The sequence below is a fragment of the Crotalus tigris genome, unplaced genomic scaffold, assembly GCF_016545835.1.
Source record: "Crotalus tigris isolate CLP2741 ecotype Arizona unplaced genomic scaffold, ASM1654583v1 scf7180000024291.2576520, whole genome shotgun sequence".
Classification (NCBI taxonomy): Eukaryota; Metazoa; Chordata; class Lepidosauria; order Squamata; family Viperidae; genus Crotalus; species Crotalus tigris.
This window is the reverse complement of record NW_024100464.1, coordinates 51,286-69,760: the sequence shown is the minus strand read 5'-3', so window position 1 is coordinate 69,760 and position 18,475 is coordinate 51,286. Positions and strand designations below refer to the sequence as shown.

At 38.8% G+C, this 18,475-nt stretch overlaps 1 protein-coding gene across 3 annotated transcripts in view; it reads left to right on the top strand.

Moving 5' to 3' along the window:
* Positions 1-8,051, top strand: part of SUSD6 (sushi domain containing 6) — a 58,441-nt gene extending 50,390 nt beyond the window's left edge. For all 3 annotated transcript variants that reach the window (XM_039324028.1, XM_039324030.1, XM_039324031.1), the window contains exon 6: positions 825-8,051. In XM_039324028.1, the coding sequence (XP_039179962.1) occupies positions 825-850 (26 nt within the window). In that variant the 3' untranslated portion in view covers positions 851-8,051. The remainder of the gene's footprint in view (positions 1-824) is intronic.
* The last annotated feature ends 10,424 nt before the right edge of the window (positions 8,052-18,475 follow it).

Sequence of the window (18,475 nt, the reverse complement as noted above, 5' to 3'; positions counted from 1 at the left end):
ACTTTATTACCTATTGAAAAAGGCAGCTTAGGCCTTCCTCCCTTACTTTCTGCAGCGCTTCTACATTACTGGGTGTCTCCTGACCACTGAGCTGTTTATGCTTGAGCTGGACAGTTTCTCTTCAAGCTGGCCACAAAAACCTGTGGTCACCTGTCACCTCTGTTGTGCCCTTTTTCTTCCCTGGTGCATTTTTTTTTTAAATGAGGAGGGAAACAGGGTTTTTTTTTAAAAAAAAAATCAGCCAGCTGCTACAGTAGGAGAGTGGCAAAGCCACCCCATAGAATGACTGGAGATGTGTGGATGATGGTGGCATTATACTATACCTCCAGGACAGAAGGTATGAGAAGGCATCCCAGGAGGTGACAGAAGGGGGAAGTTCTTCCAGTGGAAATTTGCCTGCTCTACAGTGCCAGATGACATAGTGCATAATTAGTTTACAGTATTTTCTCTAGACCAGGAGTTCAAGTGACACAGGGCAAAGTCAGTCCCTGACTGGTACAGTTCTCACTATTAGAAGGAGCCTTAGTCTGATCCCACGATTAGGAAGAATAAATAAGGTTTGTTCTCTTGTCTGAGTCAATCCAAAGAAGCTCTTATTATTAGACTCTAAGGCCTTTGTAAAGAAAAGGCCTTGCAAAAACACAGCCAGTGAAAGTTTTAAAGAATGCCAAGCTTTTATAGAAACTTGGCTGGTTAAATAAGAACTTTTGTAAATCAAATGGATTTCTTAAGACTCTATCAGAGCTGCGCCCAGTTGGCTTTGAAAGCTGGAACCTAATAGAAAGGTTATCTAACATTCTTTCCTCTCCCCCTCCCCTTTCCAGATATTCCATTGTTGAAAGAAGCATGAGGATTACAACATTCATCAAGTCTACACTCTCTAGTTTTCGGAATGATGAGCACTTCATGCTGGCTTTCCCTTCCCTGAAGTGCTGCACCCTGCATATTTCCAGAAAATATCCCTTAATTGAAGATCCAAAGGATGCCACCAGGACACCACCTTCGGTGAATCAGTGGGGTGCACCAGTGCCAGCTATCTTCTCCATCTCATTCTATAAGCATTAAAGGAGGGCTTTAGAGACTCAAGTTCCTCCAGCCTCTCCTCTTTCCCAGATAGATGATTTTGAGTACAATCTCTGAAGAGTTGCCATTTACTTGTGCCTTGCTCCTTGTCACACTGGCTCGCTGCAATTTCTCATAGGCCTTGCTAGCTTCTGGACATTTCAAAAAGCAGGGTCAAACCACAGCTTGCTTTGTTTGGTGCAGATGGTTTTGTGCTATTTATTAACTACATTGTGAAGGCAAGAAGAATGCCTGGAGATGGCCTGAGTGGGAGGGAGTTTATAAAAGTCACACATACTGGTTATAGATCTCAGGTGTTGAAAACTGTATACTCCATAATGTAACTGCACATCAACATATTAACAAGCAGTGCTGGCTGTGTTAAAGGGAATCGCTACTGGCCACTTTAGAAAAAATAGCTTAGGCTGCTACTTGTGCTTTGTTTTCCTCAAGGGTGAAATAACTCTCATATGTTTGCATTCATTCTTTTCTTTTTTCATTCCACCACACCCACTAGGACATTCTTATCTCTTTGAACACGCTGTGGCATACATTGAGGGCTGCAGAAAGCTTTGGGAAAGTCCCTTATATGTAGCCAGATTTAAGAGCACTTGCATGGCTAAGCCCATGTCCTCATCCTATCAGCAATACTGTGGCCGTATTACAGCTGATCCAAAGCCTTCCATCTTTGAGTAAATGATTGGTTTAGTCTCTTTCAGATATCAATTGAATGTCAGTTTGTTGTGTTTGAGTAGCATTATCACCTGTCACGTGCATTTCTGTGTCACCTCGCCACAGAGTAATTTTGGCATTGTTACTTTATTTTGTTGCTGTGGTTGATTTCTGTCCTTGTGGAGGTATTGCCAGGGCCTGCATTTTGTTCAGCTAGCAACTGTTAATTTAAAGTATTGATCATGGTTAGCAAGTATTTAGCTTTTGAAATTGGTATGTCCAATTGCCTTGAATGAATTAGTGATAGTCTGCCTTAAAAAAGAGCCATGCTGCTGTTTGTCCAGATGCAAGATCCTCCCTTCCTCAACATGCTTTATTTTTTGTGTTGCCTTCTGCATGCTACTTCCACTTGGAAATTTCTTACTATGCAGGGAACATGCTTGTTTACCTCACGTCCTCTCGCACAAGTCTGCTTTTGCTCTTGTTTTTCTAGCTGTCTGTGAACAATGTTTCTTGACATTATGGAAGTATTGATTCCATAGCTTTTCTTCAAGTGAACCTCCCAAATCAAGACTTTTTGTGTGATTTCCCAAAGATTTGTACAACAGAAGTAAGCAGCTTAAGTACCAGTTCTCCATCTTGTCCCAGCCCTGAGGACATGCCAACTATAGGCATAAAGAACTTGGAATGAGAAACAGCTTTTGCCTCTTTGGATGGCTGCCCATAATCCCTGACTTTAGGTGGCCTGCACAAGCTCAGAATTATGAGTATTCCTGTGAATATTCAGTAAAATTTAGTATTGAAACCAAATATTCAGAAAACCACAGCTTGCATTTTATCAAATAATAAAGGCAAAATCTCTGACCTTTGTGAATATATTCCTGCAAATTTGTAGGGTAATGTATATGGCAATCTTAAGGTGTATAATAGAATTTGCTGTGGCAATGTGACACAACTTTAGAACTCTGCATGGTTTTTTTATCCTTCAGGATGTGCAGAATTACTGAGTAAACCAATAATTTGCTTGCTTTTGATAATATGACAGAGGCAAACAATTCTGGATTTTCTTGGGGCCTGATACTGGTATCGTTATATATTGCCTTGGCTTTGATTCTGCTCTCTTGTAAGTGAATGGATACATATCAAATATATATACATCTCATTACATTGAAGATGTTTCAATAACAGTTAGTAAGCAAATGTGCAGGAAGATCTAATAAGGCTGTGCAAATCCATTGAAAGAGATGCTTCCAGATACAAGGCTGTGTATAAAACACCTCTTCTTCAATCAAACAACAATCTTTTTTCAAGTTTGTGCTGCTCCAGTTATCTCTACCTGGTTTTCTCCTATAGCTACTTTAGTGAAAAGAGGAGCTTTGATTGAGATCCCACAAAGCTAGAAGCACCTCTTTCGAAGGAGTTTTACCATCCTAATGATTAGAGACATATAATTTCCTGAACCAAATAACCACAATAATGTTCATCATGCTCTATAGACCTAGCTATTGTGGTTTATAAATGTTGGTGAATGATTTATCATGGTCTGTGAACACAGCCAATTAGCTTATTTGGTAAGATTAAGTAACTGTGACTTAGTGCAGTGGCAAATATTTTGGTTGAGATAGAGATGTCTCAAAGCATAGAGGGACATTTATCTAATACTGGTTTATTTCTGGACTCATATGACTGGATTAGTCTTGAATATGAGCTTCTTTCTCACTCAGCTGTGCAGTTTTTAAACCATTGCATTTTATGTAAGAACTTTGAAATAACATACTTTCATTCCATCAAGCAAAATTTATAATCTTGTGTTTCCATTCAAAAGAAGGGTTTTGGTGGAGCAGATCTTATTGTCAACTTGGATGCCAATGGGAACCATGCAAGCAAGACATGAATGCATAGGCATCCTCCCTTTTTAATATGTAGCCAGCATGTTCTGTGTACTGCATCCGTATGTCTCTGGAAACCTTTAGTATAGATAATCTTTATAAGGGATTTGGGTCTTAATATTTTATCTGAATAATTTATAGCTGGATCTTGTGATTTTTTTTTCAGGGCAAGAAATAGCTTTCCTTTGTAGAAAACTGAATTTTGAAGATCAACAATAAAAATGCCATCTTCAAAATTATAAGTTACTTTTCCCTTTATAAAATCTAATATTCTCAGGTTTTTGATTTGATTGGCAAATTCATATAAAGTAGAGATACCAATAGTTGTTAAAGTATATGCTGCGGTATCTCTTAAGATGTAAATGAATAGAATATTTTTTTAATTGACATTAAAGTTCTGACGCATCAAAGAGCATTAACGTAGGTTGGAAGGGCTGCTTCTCCAATACTGTGTAGTTCTTAGGTGCCTAGTTATTCATTTAACTTTTTGCAGCCTTTTATAGGGAGAGGTAGATGCTGCAAGAGCACACTTTGTGCCTTGCAGGAATAAAATGTTCTGGTTTTTAAAATGTAAGTCTTTTCTGAAACTTGAGTCTCCTGGTTAATCTTGTTCTTCTGATGAATGAATGCTTGCCATTTCATCCCCCATTTTATTACAAATCCTGGTTAATAGAAGAACCCATGAAACTGCCTTAAAGTGACTTAAATTGGCCTGTCTAGTTCAATAGATTTTGTTGTTGTTGTTATTGTTATGAAGGTTGTTTTTTCATTCCAGTAGTTATAATTGGGATGAGACGGTGAACATATGGATCTTATATCAACTGTAGAAATTAACCATAGGACATTTTTTTTCTTCCACTGAGAAAAGTTATTTCCTTATTCTTCCACCTACTACGTGCTAAAAACAAGACATTTAAATTAAAATGCAGTGCTGCTTTTCTGCGGTAAATATGTATCAAGTGGATTGATGCGCACTATAGAAAGCTGCCATTTAACAAGGATGTGAGGCCTGAGAATCCCATTTTTCTCCTGTATTAATGATTAGTATAATATCAGTATCAAAACAGCTACCGCTCTTACTACTACTGCAAGACTAGATCTGGAGAGGACAAATCTTTCTTTTTTTTTGAAGGAAAAGCTGAAGCTTGAGAATCTATGCCTGTTAAAATAAACAGAACTATCAAGTTGCTTGTTTATTTTCTTACCCTTGCTTTTGAAGTATCATAGAAAATAAGAAGTGGGGGAAGAAATTTGATTGAGAATGAATCTGCTTTTGTGTTTTAATATTTTAAAAACTGCACATTTAAGCCATGAATGCAGTAAGACAAAAAACATACAGGTAATCCTTGAATTATGAATCTAATAGAGCCTGCCAATTACATTCATAACCCGAGGATTCATTAATTATATCATGTTAAATGAATGAGCCCTCTTCCTTCTTTCTCCAATGCATTTGTTAAATGAATGTGCAGATCATTAAGTGCACGTGAGGTATCTCAGGGTGGGAAAGACCATTGGGGGGGGGCTAGTGCTGGAACAGGCCACCTGCTTTCATCCATCCAAGGCCTCCCTGTGAGATATCTTATGCTCTGTTTACAACCCCTTGGGGTCCCTATAGTTCCTTGGGCCTTTTCCGCATCAACCCCGCATCACCAATCACTCCCTTTTAGACGATCTCCAGAGTTCCAGAACAGGCTGACTCACGTGACAGAAAAGCAGCCATCTTTTTCTCAGATGCTGGCGAAGCTGTTTTCCTTAGACCTTGCATTCTTACAGACATGTTTTTGCACAGAGGATGGAATCATTTGTAAGAATGCAAGATCTAAGGAAAACAGCTTCGCCAGGGTCTGAGTAAAAGATGACCACTTTTCTGCCATGAGATCAGTGTCGCTGTAAGCCTCATTTGGTCCTGGCCTGGGCGGCACTGCAGGCACCTTCCGCGTGCTGCTGGGTGGCTGGTTTGAATGAGCGGCTTCAGGGATTGTGCAAAAGCAGCGGCAGCCAATCAACAGGCATTTTTCGCGCTGTGTTTTGGCTGGACGAGGAGGTGAGACCAACGGGCCATTGGGCAGCTGGCTAGGGCAGCAGCGAGATAGCTGAGATGAAGTCAGGGACACTCCAGCCCCTCATAGCAAACCACTCATTGCAGTTGCCGGATGCCATGTCTGAGAGTCCTGCACCACCCGTGCTTGCTCACCTGTGGTGAACCCACACGGACTCACCACCATGGTGAGATGGAAAGCTTGATACCCAGGTCACTCTGCTCATGCTGGGTGCACCCCTGAAGAGATCGGATGAGCAGGGAGGCATCTGCCACTGCCAGGTCAGTGCACCTGCTGGCTGCATCTAGGAGTCCTGCGCTGCCCATGCTGTGCCTTGGGTGCTGGAGCCTGAGGCCCACTCCCTGGCAGCAGCAGACAGGCGTACCAAGCTGTCCATTTCTCCATCTCCACAGCAGCAAATGGCGAGGTCCACATGGGGTGGGGAGGAACAAGTGGAATCTGGTGGACTAGCAAAGCAGGCCTGTGGAGACCCGGCAGGGCAGCATGGGTGGGGAGAAATAAGCAGGAGGCATGTTGCAGCCTGTGCAGTTGGTCATAAGGGCGAACAACTGCTATGATGTTGCAACATACATAACTTTGGGACCAAGTCGTAAGTGTGGTTTTGGGGGGGGACATAACTTTGAACAGTCACTAAGTGAACTGTCATAACTCGAGGAATACCTGTATAGAGGAAAGTATAGAAAACAAATTCTAGATGCTTAAGGGCAGGCTACACCTTTTAAGCATTCTTCTGAGTCTTCTTCCCAGAAAACTTTTTAAAACAACACTGGAGCACTTTTAAATGATTCATTTTTTACCTACTTTAAGAAAATGAATTATAATCACTTCCTGCTATTTGTGGCAAATGTGAGGGGTCTGCAAATCTGTTTCCTGATTAAAATGTTACATCAGTGTCAGCAGCCCTCATGCACTGAATGCATGGGCAGCTAGATCTGCAGCTTGAAAAATCTTGCACAATCAATTGTTTCCACTTCCTTGCTTTTTTTAGTCTCCAGGAATGTCAGTACTATTTCAGTTTTCCTCTTTTTTTTTGCTATCTGTAATGTTTACTCATTTCAAGTATATTAACACAAGGATAACCATGATACTAATTAAAATATTTACAAGGGGTATGTGTATGGAAAGTGGTTCCAGAACCAAAGATGTTTTTGTTAATTGTGCTAGGTTGAGTAAATAATGCATACACAATTGTGGTATGTAATCCTATATCCTCATTATTGTGAGATGAGAGTGTCTACAGTGCAAAAAATTAGTACTACTGTGTCCTTGTATTGTTTTCAAATATAATGTACCCATACAATCTTCAGCCATTGCTTAGAAGTGTAGAAACAGGCCATGTGTCACATCTAACTCATACTTTACATGACAGAACATAACTGGATTTGCAATAATTATTGCATTGTATGCCAGTAAATACACAGACACAAACTAATCATCTCTGGTCAACCTCAGGTCCCAGGGCTTGTGTTCTGCAAATCCCTGAGAAGTACATGGCATTTTCTTAACATTTTAATGTTAACTACTGTATACAGCAGATGCAATTGCAATGCTGTGAATCAGGTTTCAGTTTCCATTATTACTCTCGTATGTGTATCACACACACTCCCGAAAGGAGTGACATGTGCTTTTAAGAGGGGCAAGTTGGAAACCATTAATTGGCACACCATGCTACATTTAGTGGTATTTTATGGATTTCAAAACCATGGCTGGTTTGTTTCCTAGATGCTTTTAATTGTTTTGGAACTTGATCACCTCTGTCATGTTATTAAGATTCCAATTTTTACATCAGAGGAAATGCCGTTGGATAATGGAAAACCTCTGTGTTGATGTAAATCTTTTTCCAGCTGGTGAGCTGAGGAGCATAGCAGTCAATTTCTGCTGGAAATTTGACTGTTATGCTTCATTTTTCATGGAAGCTCAGAGAGTTCAGACCAAACATCCTGTTAGAACAAACATTCAGGCACACATTTACACTGTAATGCAGATGACAGGCTGTAGGTAGCTGGATATACAAAAGAGGAAAACCTGGTTGCCTTCAGTGCTTCTTATTTGTAATCTGAACTGCATCACTAAGGAATTTATTGGAATTTATTTACAGAATGGTACTCGTATATATCTATATATATATATATATATGGGATTTCAAAGATTCTATAATTAATGCTGTGCAGGATGGATCTATATAAGCATGTGTGTGTGCGCGCGCGTATGTATGTGTGTGTGTATATATATATATATATATAGATCCATCCTGTACATTGCAGTGGGTGTGATGATAGTATTTTAATATTTGTACAAAATTTAATTTAATTTCAATTCTATGTATATAACTGCATTTCTAAATTAAAATACGTTTTGAAGTGAATTACCCATGTTGTGTGCCTTTTTTCTATTCATATGCAAGCAGTATTTTGAATAGATAACTTTGAAGTGATTTCTTGAAAGAATACCTGGATAATGAACATTTTACTGAGATTCGTAGCCAGAAAACCTATTGCTCCAACAGACACCTGGCATTTTATTTAAGGCCATCATTTAGGTTCAGTGCAACAACTTTTTTTTTATTGATTTGATTTGGAGGCTACCCTATTCCAGAATGATTTTGTATAGTTTACAATAGAAGGAAGAGGAGAAAAAGAACCACAAATGCTTCCGGACATGTCAATAATTTTAACACCTTTTGTGAACTCGGCAATTTGAAATTGCCAATACTCACAAAATCTAAAACCATTTTTGCCGCTTGCAGCCTTTTTTTATTATCATACTTCTCTTAATTCAGACAAGAGTTCCTTTAAATATTCTCTTCTTGGCATTTATTTAGATTGTAGAAAAAGTAAGAGAAAATGTGAGAAAAAATTCAATATCTTTCCTTAGATTTCCCCAATGTTTTAAGCAGTAATTTAGAATTTTCCTTTAATTTGTTCCTGGCAGATTTAGTAGATAAAATTGCTTGGTGATGAATCAGATACCTTGCTTTGGCATTTTAAAAATGTCCTGAAATAATTTTCCTTTACTTTTACATGTTTCTTCTGTCTCTATGGATGTTTTAATCCAAAGATAATGGAATTGGGAAGTTTGATAAAGACACATCAAAAAAGCTGATATTTTGTTATGCCTGTTCTGAAAATTGGAGCTTGAGAAGAAAATGTAGATAAGGCAAGGCTGGAAAAAAAATGAATGGCGTGTAGCATTATTAAATAAAATTATGCAAAGGATAAATGTAAGCATTCAGAAGAGCATTGTCTCTATACATCAAAGTAGAAACTTCAAAAGAAGGAATGACAATACAAAGTCCTAAACAAACAGTATTGCACCTTTCATTTGACTAAAATCCTGTTAACAATTTTCAAACAGAATAAAATCAGAGTTGCACCCATATGAGAAGGTATTAAATAACAAAAATGATTTCTGTTATTCTGAAGAAGACTGTCTAGATGTGTGTTCAGGGTGTAGTGGTTAAAACAATGGACTAACTAGGAAGAGCCAGATTTAAGTGCACCTCAGTCATGAATTACTCAGAACCCAATCTTCTTGGATTTGTGGGCCAAAACTGGAGGAATGCTATGTATATCACCTTGAGTTATTGGCCAAATGACAGTATATAAATTAGTATTTTTAGAAATCTTGAATTGCTTTAGAACAGGAGTGAGCTAATGTTTTTCTACAAATATCTTTCAGAATTCGTGGATGGGGCTGAAACAAGAGGACACCCCTTCCCCATGCCAAAACTCTCTTTGATGCCTTATTTTTTGTCTTTGAAGAGGCAAGTGCTTATCAGAGTTTTAAATGGTCAGATGAAATCCTGGATATGAATCTAAATGGTGTCCAGGACTTACAACAAGTTGTGAACAGTATTAGTTGGTTGGAAATATATCCACAATATAGTCAAATTAATTTATATGTGAGCAGAAAAATTGCCAGAGAAATCCAACAAAATTACATTAGGCTCCAGGTAAGGAGATTTCTTTTTGTAAAGAAAAACAAAACAAAAACTTCATCGAAGAATAAGAAGACAACCCATATTAGAATATTTTGGTTTAATGGAACTGCAACTATCTCTTTCAAAATTGTTAATGAACAAAATTAATTCAAGCAGGGAAACCTAAAAAGGACATAAAAGTTCCTTGTAAACAAAATGCAAGACAAAGAATGGGATAGCCATAACAAAGAATGACCCCAACCCTGCTGGCCTTTTATAATGCCGTGAAGATTTTGTTGTGTGCTCCACCTAGGGCCCTAAGTGTGTTAAGGATTTTGTTTCTTGGTTGCATTAACACGGTGCCATACACGGTGCTATATATATATATAAAATAAAAATGTGAAAGTTCAGATCTATAAAGTTAAAAAAACCTTGGAAAATGGGCAAAACAAAACACTTCTATGTTATGCCAAGAAAACTAATGGCTGATAATATGTTACTCATCAGAAATTGACTTCAGCTTAAAGCTGATTTCACAATAAACAGAATCTGACAAAGTCTTATATCATTCAAACTTCAATATAGAACGGTGTCGCACAGATAAAACCAGGAAGGGGAAAAACAGCACTTGTTCAGCCGTAGCAGGCAAAAATTCTCTGAAGGATCTGGATTCAGAGATGCTGACCCAGCCTTTAAGTTGTCTGTATACAAGCTTTTCCTCTACATTCACCTCTAAACCTTCCACGTGTGTGCTTACCCTACCAACCCACTGATTTCAGCCATGCTGAGCATTCCTTGCGATGCAATGTCTACCCTTAGAGGAGCAAATTAAAAGAGAAATTTGAATGCTTTGTGTGTTTTATAAATACCAGATTGACAGGGTACAATGTCAACATGGTGGTCTAACTTTTGTGAGAATCTAAACATGAGGAAGAATAAATGGCATGCTATATTTGTACAGAACATTACTGGAGGAAGGAGAAATAGGTACTTCAAGAGGTGTCTTCCAGTTCAACTCATTTTTCTGTTGCTGTGCCTCTGCTGTGATTATAGCTGCTATTTGCCCAATGTCAGTGGGGACAAATCATCTTGATTTTGAAAAGATGACTCAGGCATTTCAGTGATGAAATGCTAATGTACCTTTATAAAGCCCAATACTTTATTGGCTAGCATCAGATATTTAGAAAAACCACTGCAAAATAATGATGATTGGGTTCATATTATGTTAACTGCAATATTCAAGGTGCCCTGTTTTTACAACTTAAAGTAAGCTAAACCACCTACCCAAGCAGGTCCTAAAACAGGTGCAACTTGAAAGACAAGACAATAGAACACGAAATCTGGGTAGTTAAGCTTTCACCTTTCCCTCCCCACCTCCCAATCTTCACTTTATATGGCTGGCTCAGGAATTCTGGGAGTTGAAGTCCAGGAGTCATAAAAGAGCCAAGGTTGCCTACCCCTGGTCTAGAGATGAATAGTGGAAGAGCTTTGTCTATTAAAGCAATTCCTTTAAAGAAATGGCGATGGCTGCCACTTTAGTTTTCAATCAGGTTTTCAAGAACTGGGGATGTCCAGGCCCAGTTTTCCTGAAAGAAAAAGAGGCTGGAACAAAATGGCTCACCAGGCCCTCGTCTATGATACTAAAGTTCTAAAGTTTGGGGAAATCAAATTTCTTCCTACCTCAGGGAAGATTAAGAAGAGCCAAAGTCTCTGGGGAGAGCAATGCAGAGCCAGGCAGTTCCAATGGAGAAGACTTATTGCTACATCCTCCCTGATTCAGAAAATAACGTTTGATAGCACAAATCAGCCTTTCCTAACATGGTGTCTTCCAAGTGTACCTCACGTAGCTCATATCATCAAGAGCCAGAATAGGAATTTTGCTCAGTATAACTGGAAGGTCATGCTGGATAAAGCTGATTTATTTATAAAGCTGCTAAGTCATAGTTTAATATGGTAAACAAAATGCCAAAGTTGCTTTGTCAGTTGTATACAGAGTGCAGAACTCAATCTTAGTTATCTTTATTGTTCTTTTGTTGGGTCTCTTCCCTGAAACATCTTAAGGTCCTGTGACATCATTTCTGCAGTTAAGTCTGAAAATCTTACAAATAAAGCCAGAGACTTTTAAGATCCTGTTTTCTGTGTAGGTGAGCTTCATGCAATGTGTGTGTGGGGGGGCAGTTGTGTGTGGGTGGCAACTGCAACTTCAATTGCTCTGCTTTTTTTTTTCAATTGTCCTTTGTCACATGTGCAAGGTCAGATTCTCCTGTATCAACTGCTGATTTTTCCCCTCCAGCATTTTATCTATAAAACCTTGTATTGCAAAGTGACTGTCACTTTAGTTTTCATGCCTGAAGAAGGCATTAAAATGCAGTTTGAATTAGCTTGCAGGCAGAAAGTATCAGCATTTCAAGTAAAGCAATTATTACACTTTGGAAATCAGAGTGGACTGGTTTGGCTTAAGGTAGCTAAGTCTGGACTGGGCCACTAGCATGGTCTCCAGTCTTGTTCTTGGAAGAAAGGAGGTAAAAGCTAGGTCAGTCTCTCCCTTCCACCCCCCAGCAGTTTGCCAAGCAGCCCAGTATGCCACAGAAGTGACCTGTTGTGAAAGGCAGGCTTCAAGCTGATCAGTCTAAGTGACAGATGGAGAGCAGGGAAGTTTCAATCCACATTGACTCTGAGGTGACGTGGATTTTGTTTATACACACAGCATGAAACCCCAGCTCTCCTCTCCTTAATCGGAAGAGGCTTTGTTCTTTGGGACACAGCAGGCAGATCTCTAGGGGAATGGAGAGAATGTGTGTGATGGGGAAGAGGGGGGAAAAAAACCCTCCAAGGCCTATTCTCCAAGGCCTGTTGTTAGAAACATTTCCAGGAAGGAGAGATTTCCTGGTAACCCACTGGAACAAAAAATAGTGTCTGTTTCCAGCATCACTAATTTTAATACAAGTGGTTTCCAGCATCACTAATTTTAATACAAGTGAGGGAAAGTTTTAACGTAGAACTTTGTTTATTGAGTTGTTTTTCCTAGTGCTGCTCCCTGGATTAAATTGGGAAAGGATGCTTAATGCCAGATCTTTTTATCTATGCATAAATATAATAATTTGCCTTTATTAAACTGGGGCAGCTCCCATTTTATAAAGCCAGCAACAGCAGGTCAGTGCCACCCTGTGGCTTCCCAGAACTTTTTACTTTATTTACTTAGATATATTCTGTAGGATTCATCCTCTCTTCCCCATTCATCTGTAGTTACTGGATCTGCAATTTATCCTTTCCAATTTATCTCAATTTTTTGTACTTAAAAGTCCAAAATGATATTTACAAATTTAATAAAAAAAAGGAAAAAGAAAAATAATTGATGCAGCAATATACCAATGAGTGGACAAAGAACTTGCTGAGATTACAAAGTTGGAGCTCGGTAAATCATTGAGGGAAAATTAACCATAAAAACAATGACTAGGAAGTTAGTTTTGTGGGAAAAAAAGAGTTTAAAAACATTTTGAATCCCTGAGTAAATATCAAAGTTTCCACTATTTTATTTGGGGTAGAAAGAAGAAAACCCACTAAAAAAAAAAAAATCACTGCTAATAAGTATTTAGTTTCTAATCTCCCCTTCGTTACACTCCAACTGATATATGAAATTTATATTTTTTTTAAATTATCATGTATTTCACATTTCATCTCTTCAGTTAAATTCTTTTTTTCCTTAAAAACCATATTCTAGGTGCCTGAATTTGCCTTGCTGTATAATATGTAATATACAATGGAACAACTTCCGTTGTGAATATATATGCTCTCCAAATATGGTACAATGTTGCCAGAGAAAAATACTGCAGTGAAAAAGTAATACAGAGCCTGGCAGTCTTATTGCTCCCATCCAACAAGGTTTAAGCCAGGATGCCAAAAATGCTCCCTAGAAGATACAATGGGTAGCGCCAAGTGGGTAGCACCAAACAGGTAGCTACAATGAGTAGCGTCATATCAAGCTATGACTTCAAGAAGCAGGAGGCAGGGGGAGATCAGAAGGCTTCTGGGAGAAGAGATTTAAGACTTTCACTCTTCTACTCCTTGGATTCAGCACTGCCATAGCAAAATCATTGTAGCGTTCAGAGTATATATTCATTTTATCTGTCTGTCTGTCTTTTTAGCTAGCTATCTGATTCTTATCCCACCTTTATTACTTTATAAGTAACTTAAAGCAGCAATCATGCATAACACTCCTTCTGTCTCCTATTTATACATTGTTTAATTACAACTCATTGTGGATGATCAGCAGTAGCTTTATGCTTTCCTCTTCAGACTGCTAAACCCTTAAATGCCCTTAAATATTCTCTAATGAGAATATTCTAAAAGAGCAAAGTGCGAAATAGCAAACATCCCATACTGGAAAGGTAGCAACTGCCTTGGCAGATCTCTATTATGAAGGGCACATGACATGGATTTTGGAATTTGTTAAGTGAAGACAGTTATTTTGTATTTTAGTTTGACTTATTTTATCTCTTAAAATAATGTTCAGGTTCATTATGGATTGGAATGTAGGAAAACTTTTATCCTATGGATGTATGGCTTGATAACTTCTAATATTCCTAAACTGAAAAGATAAATTACAGAAGGATGGCTGGATACTATCTCCTGATAAGAAGAAATGTCTTAGTGTCAATGGGCATCTGGTTATCTAACTTCAAATAAGTTTTGCAGTTGATTTCCTGTGCAAGGAAGGGTTACTCTTATCTTGTCCAATCAACTTTCCTCTTTCATTTTTTGTTAACCATAAAAAGGAATGTAAGATGGGTCTTGAGGTTCTCCTTTTCATAGGGAGATCCCACTTTATCAGGTACCTTAATAAACTGCTTTTAAATCAGTGTTTCTCAACCTTGACAATTTTAAGGCATGTGGACTTCAACTCCCAGAATTCCACAGCCAGCATTGCTGGCTGTGGAATTCTGGGAGTTGAAGTCCACATGCCTTAAAATTGTCAAGGTTGAGAAACACTGTTTTAAATGATCTTCCAACTCAGTTGCTTATTGGGAAGGTAAGCTCAGGCAGAACCTAGGGCCAGATTTGACTATCAGTACAACTAGGACTTGGGCTCCAATGTTCAGAAGGGATGTAAGTTTGGCAACTCTTCTGCTTGTTCTTATAGATAATTTTCAACTTGTAGATTTTTAGGATATGGACATGGTATGTAGAGAAATGAGGGCTACAATGTACTTGCTTGTCCTCTGCTCTTCCTGGATGAAAAAGCTACTTCTTGTTCTGGCACATCTATAGGCAGTCTCCTGGGTCAGGTGATTGGGAAAGTAGTTGCCAGATTTATTTTACCTGGTATGTGGTCATAAATGGAGGTTTCATCAGGTATATAGTCAGCTTGGTAGATAACCTATGCCAGAAACTAGATGAGTGAAGTACAACGCCATTAGTTCTCCTAGACCTCTTGGCTACTTTCACTTTGAACTTCTATGGTTACAGAAAACAATTTGGGTGTTTCTGGACACTGGAAATCTAATAAAGCAGTTGCTAGTAAAGCAACTGTAACTGCATTTTGTAACTGCAACATAAAAGTTTTTACAGGAAATACATTGGGGGTGGGTGAATAGACAAAACCTAGTAATTTGCCTACACACACCTTATCAGGCAGACAGCAAGTGTTTTGTAAAGCAAAGATAGGAAGGAAGCACTCACCCTACAGAAAAAGAATATAGACTAGAGTAAAGGAAGAACTAATGGGAAATTCCTAACTTCCTATTTCTAACCCTTTTGTGGGCAGTAGCTTGTGAGGTGGTGAGAGTTATTGCAACTAAAGTCACACTTCCAACATTCTTCTGGGCTATTTAGTGGGGTGGGACTCAGATATTTCTCTGCAGTGATTTTAGTCCTTTCTTCTGGACATGTTCAAAAGGTGGTGATGGGAGCCTTATTGTTTGAATCTAGATCATTCATCTATGGCAGTGGTTCTCAACCTGTGGGTCGGGACCCCATTTGGGGTCGAACGACCATTTCACGGGGGTCGCCAAACAACGCAGTCCGCCATTTTTTTTCCCCTTTTCCTTAGCTGTGCTACTCCCTTTTATTCTATTGGCTTTTGAAAGCCAATAGAAAATTGTCCAGGCTGTCTCTGCCCTGCTGAGCCCGCCAAATTCCCATTCAGCAAATGGTGCTGCACCAGTTGAGTAGTCCTCGACTTACGACCGGTTGAGTAGTCCTCGACTTATGACCGGTTGGGGGGTTGCGGCATTAAAAAGGTTGAGAACCACTGATCTATGGCATCTCATAGGGCTCTTATCCTCCCCTATGCTATATAAAATCTTTATGGAAACTTCCAGGGAGGTATTTGAAACAGGCTATCAACATGATATTGTAGTGATGGCGAATCTATGATAGGCATGTCAAAGGTGACACAACATAATGTTTTGGGTGACAGGCGTAGGGTTCACCAATACCTATTCTCAAAAGCAATCCCATGTGATTTTTGAAGGTGGCAGAAACCGCACAAGAATAGGATTGGCTTTCGGGCAACTTCTGGAAGTTGCATGAAAGAGTCATGCTCTTATGTGGCCTTCAGAACATATGAAAATCACATGAGAAGGGGTGTGTGCTTTCACACAGTTGTTGGAGGCTGAAGAGGCCTTGGTAGAGCATCTCTGAACCTCTCCAGGATCGAAGGCCTTGTGCGACCCAGAGCAGCCTCATGCAGGCTGCCGAGGTCTGTCAACAGAAAGAGAACACCAGCTAAAGGTAAACAGTGTGTGGCAGATCCTGAGGAATGCTGGACCCCAGGGATAATCATGTCATTCCGCAAGGCTTGCCCGGGCCTCTACTTCAGATCCAGCTTCTGTGCTGCTATTGAGGGCCACTGTTCAGGATGGCCCAAATGTGAGGGAGATAAAGAACTCGGTTTTTTGTTTTTGTTTGGGGGGATCTGATACAGAAGCAGATCATGTTAAGCATTTTCTGAATCCAAAAGTTTCACAATCACTGTGTCAGTAACACTCATCTGCTTCTTCCTACTGTTAACCTTGAATTTTGCCTACACTTAATAATGGCCTAGAGAAGGGAGAATAATATAAAATTAAATTCAGACATAGCAGTTTTATGTTGGTAAAGAGAAAATTGGTCTTGGAGATTGAGTAGAGATGGGATTGTATTCCCCCGATAACTAGTTTCATAGTTTAGGAATGCATCTTGACCACCACCTAAATTTGCAGCTATGAAGGGAAGCATATTTGTAGAACTATGGCTAGTTTGCCTCCAGTGACCCTTTCTGAGCTGGTCCAACTTGGTGAGGTTATCCATGTTTGGTTACAACCTTTCTTGTCTACTGCAATGTATTCTATGTGGGAGCATACTTGAAGGGCCAGAAATGTTAGAAACTTTCCATGAAGTGAATAGGAATTGAACCATGAGATTACATTGTTAGTTTTCCTCCATTATTTTTTTATCCACTGATGACAGTGGCCAAGTAGACAGGCATGTGTGAGGAAACTCCAAACCCAAACTTTGGAAAATATATTCTAGAGGATTAGAATATTGAATTAAAAGCATTGAACTATCCATCTATTAAAATATTGAATTGCCTCTGGGAAGCATAGAGAGAGCCCCTCCATGCTTGGATCCTAGAGCAATTGTGCCCATATATAAAAATACCTGTATCAGTCTCAAAAACTAAAAACAACAACAAAGAAACAGATCAGGAAGTAGGCTGTTAATAAGATATTAATGCTCAACACGAAAGCACATTGCTGTTTTTTCTCTTGTTTGTATCCCCTGTGTCAGTCACTGAGGAGCAAGTCCTTTTGCCAGGCGTTTCCTCCAAAAGGGTTCTTGTAGTTTGATAGAATTAATTATTCCAGCCATTCAGATGGCATGAAAAATATAACAGTCTGTTAAGAATAAAATAGAAAAACTACGGTGGAAAGACTGTGTTTATCAGTAGAGAACAGAGTTTCAGTTTAGTCACTAATATACCAGTTATGGCTGTTGATTACATGCATCAAAATAATGAACACTCTTAACTTTGTTATGCTGTGTTATGCTTTTTTTTTTTTTTGCTACACCATGCAATGTTCTGTGTTAGGCAGTCATAGCATTGCTCTTTAACCTTGCTTTTATTTTGCAATTACATTTCTTTACCACATTGCATTAAATAGTGATATTTAAATGCCCATAGGAAGAAAGCAGACAAATTGACTGCCGCTCTAAAAAAGCTTGCAAGGAACTGTGAAGAAATGTAGGATTTCATCCTGACCCTGTAACCAAGCAACCAACAGCAGTGTCATAAAGGACACATGTAACCTTACCACTACCGCCACTGTTAAATACAAATATGAAAAGGAGCAGCGATGAGAAGCTTTCACTTTTTTTCTATTACTTTTCTGCCTGAAATCTTCAGTCCCATCTAATATCTAATTTCTGAACTCAGTCTTGAATTTTCATCATGATTTAAGATAGGCAAAAAATTATTATTATTTATATAATTATTTCCAAAAATATTATAGTAAAAGTCCTAATAATCCAAAATTGTCTGGTCCTTTGTTTATAACTTTCTTGGCTCAGGGTCTTATTTATCTTTTTTTTACTGTTTATCTCCAGTTCTTTAAATTCTTAACCTTTTATTGAAGAATGAAGGTAGTCTCACCAAATGGCTTTTCAAACTTATCATTTGAAAGATCTCTAATAGCTTTAAGGTAGTTAAATAGGTAATTTCTGAAAATGACTGGAAAGTAAGTTTAATAAACCCAGTGTTCTTTAAAAAGCTCCACTACAGATGGCCTTCCTTCATCTCCTGGTGTCCTGCTGTCCTGAGATCTCCTCTCAAAGGGTAGCTGTCTGGAGTACATGTGGGAAATCTTCTATCCTCTCCTTATCTGAAGATG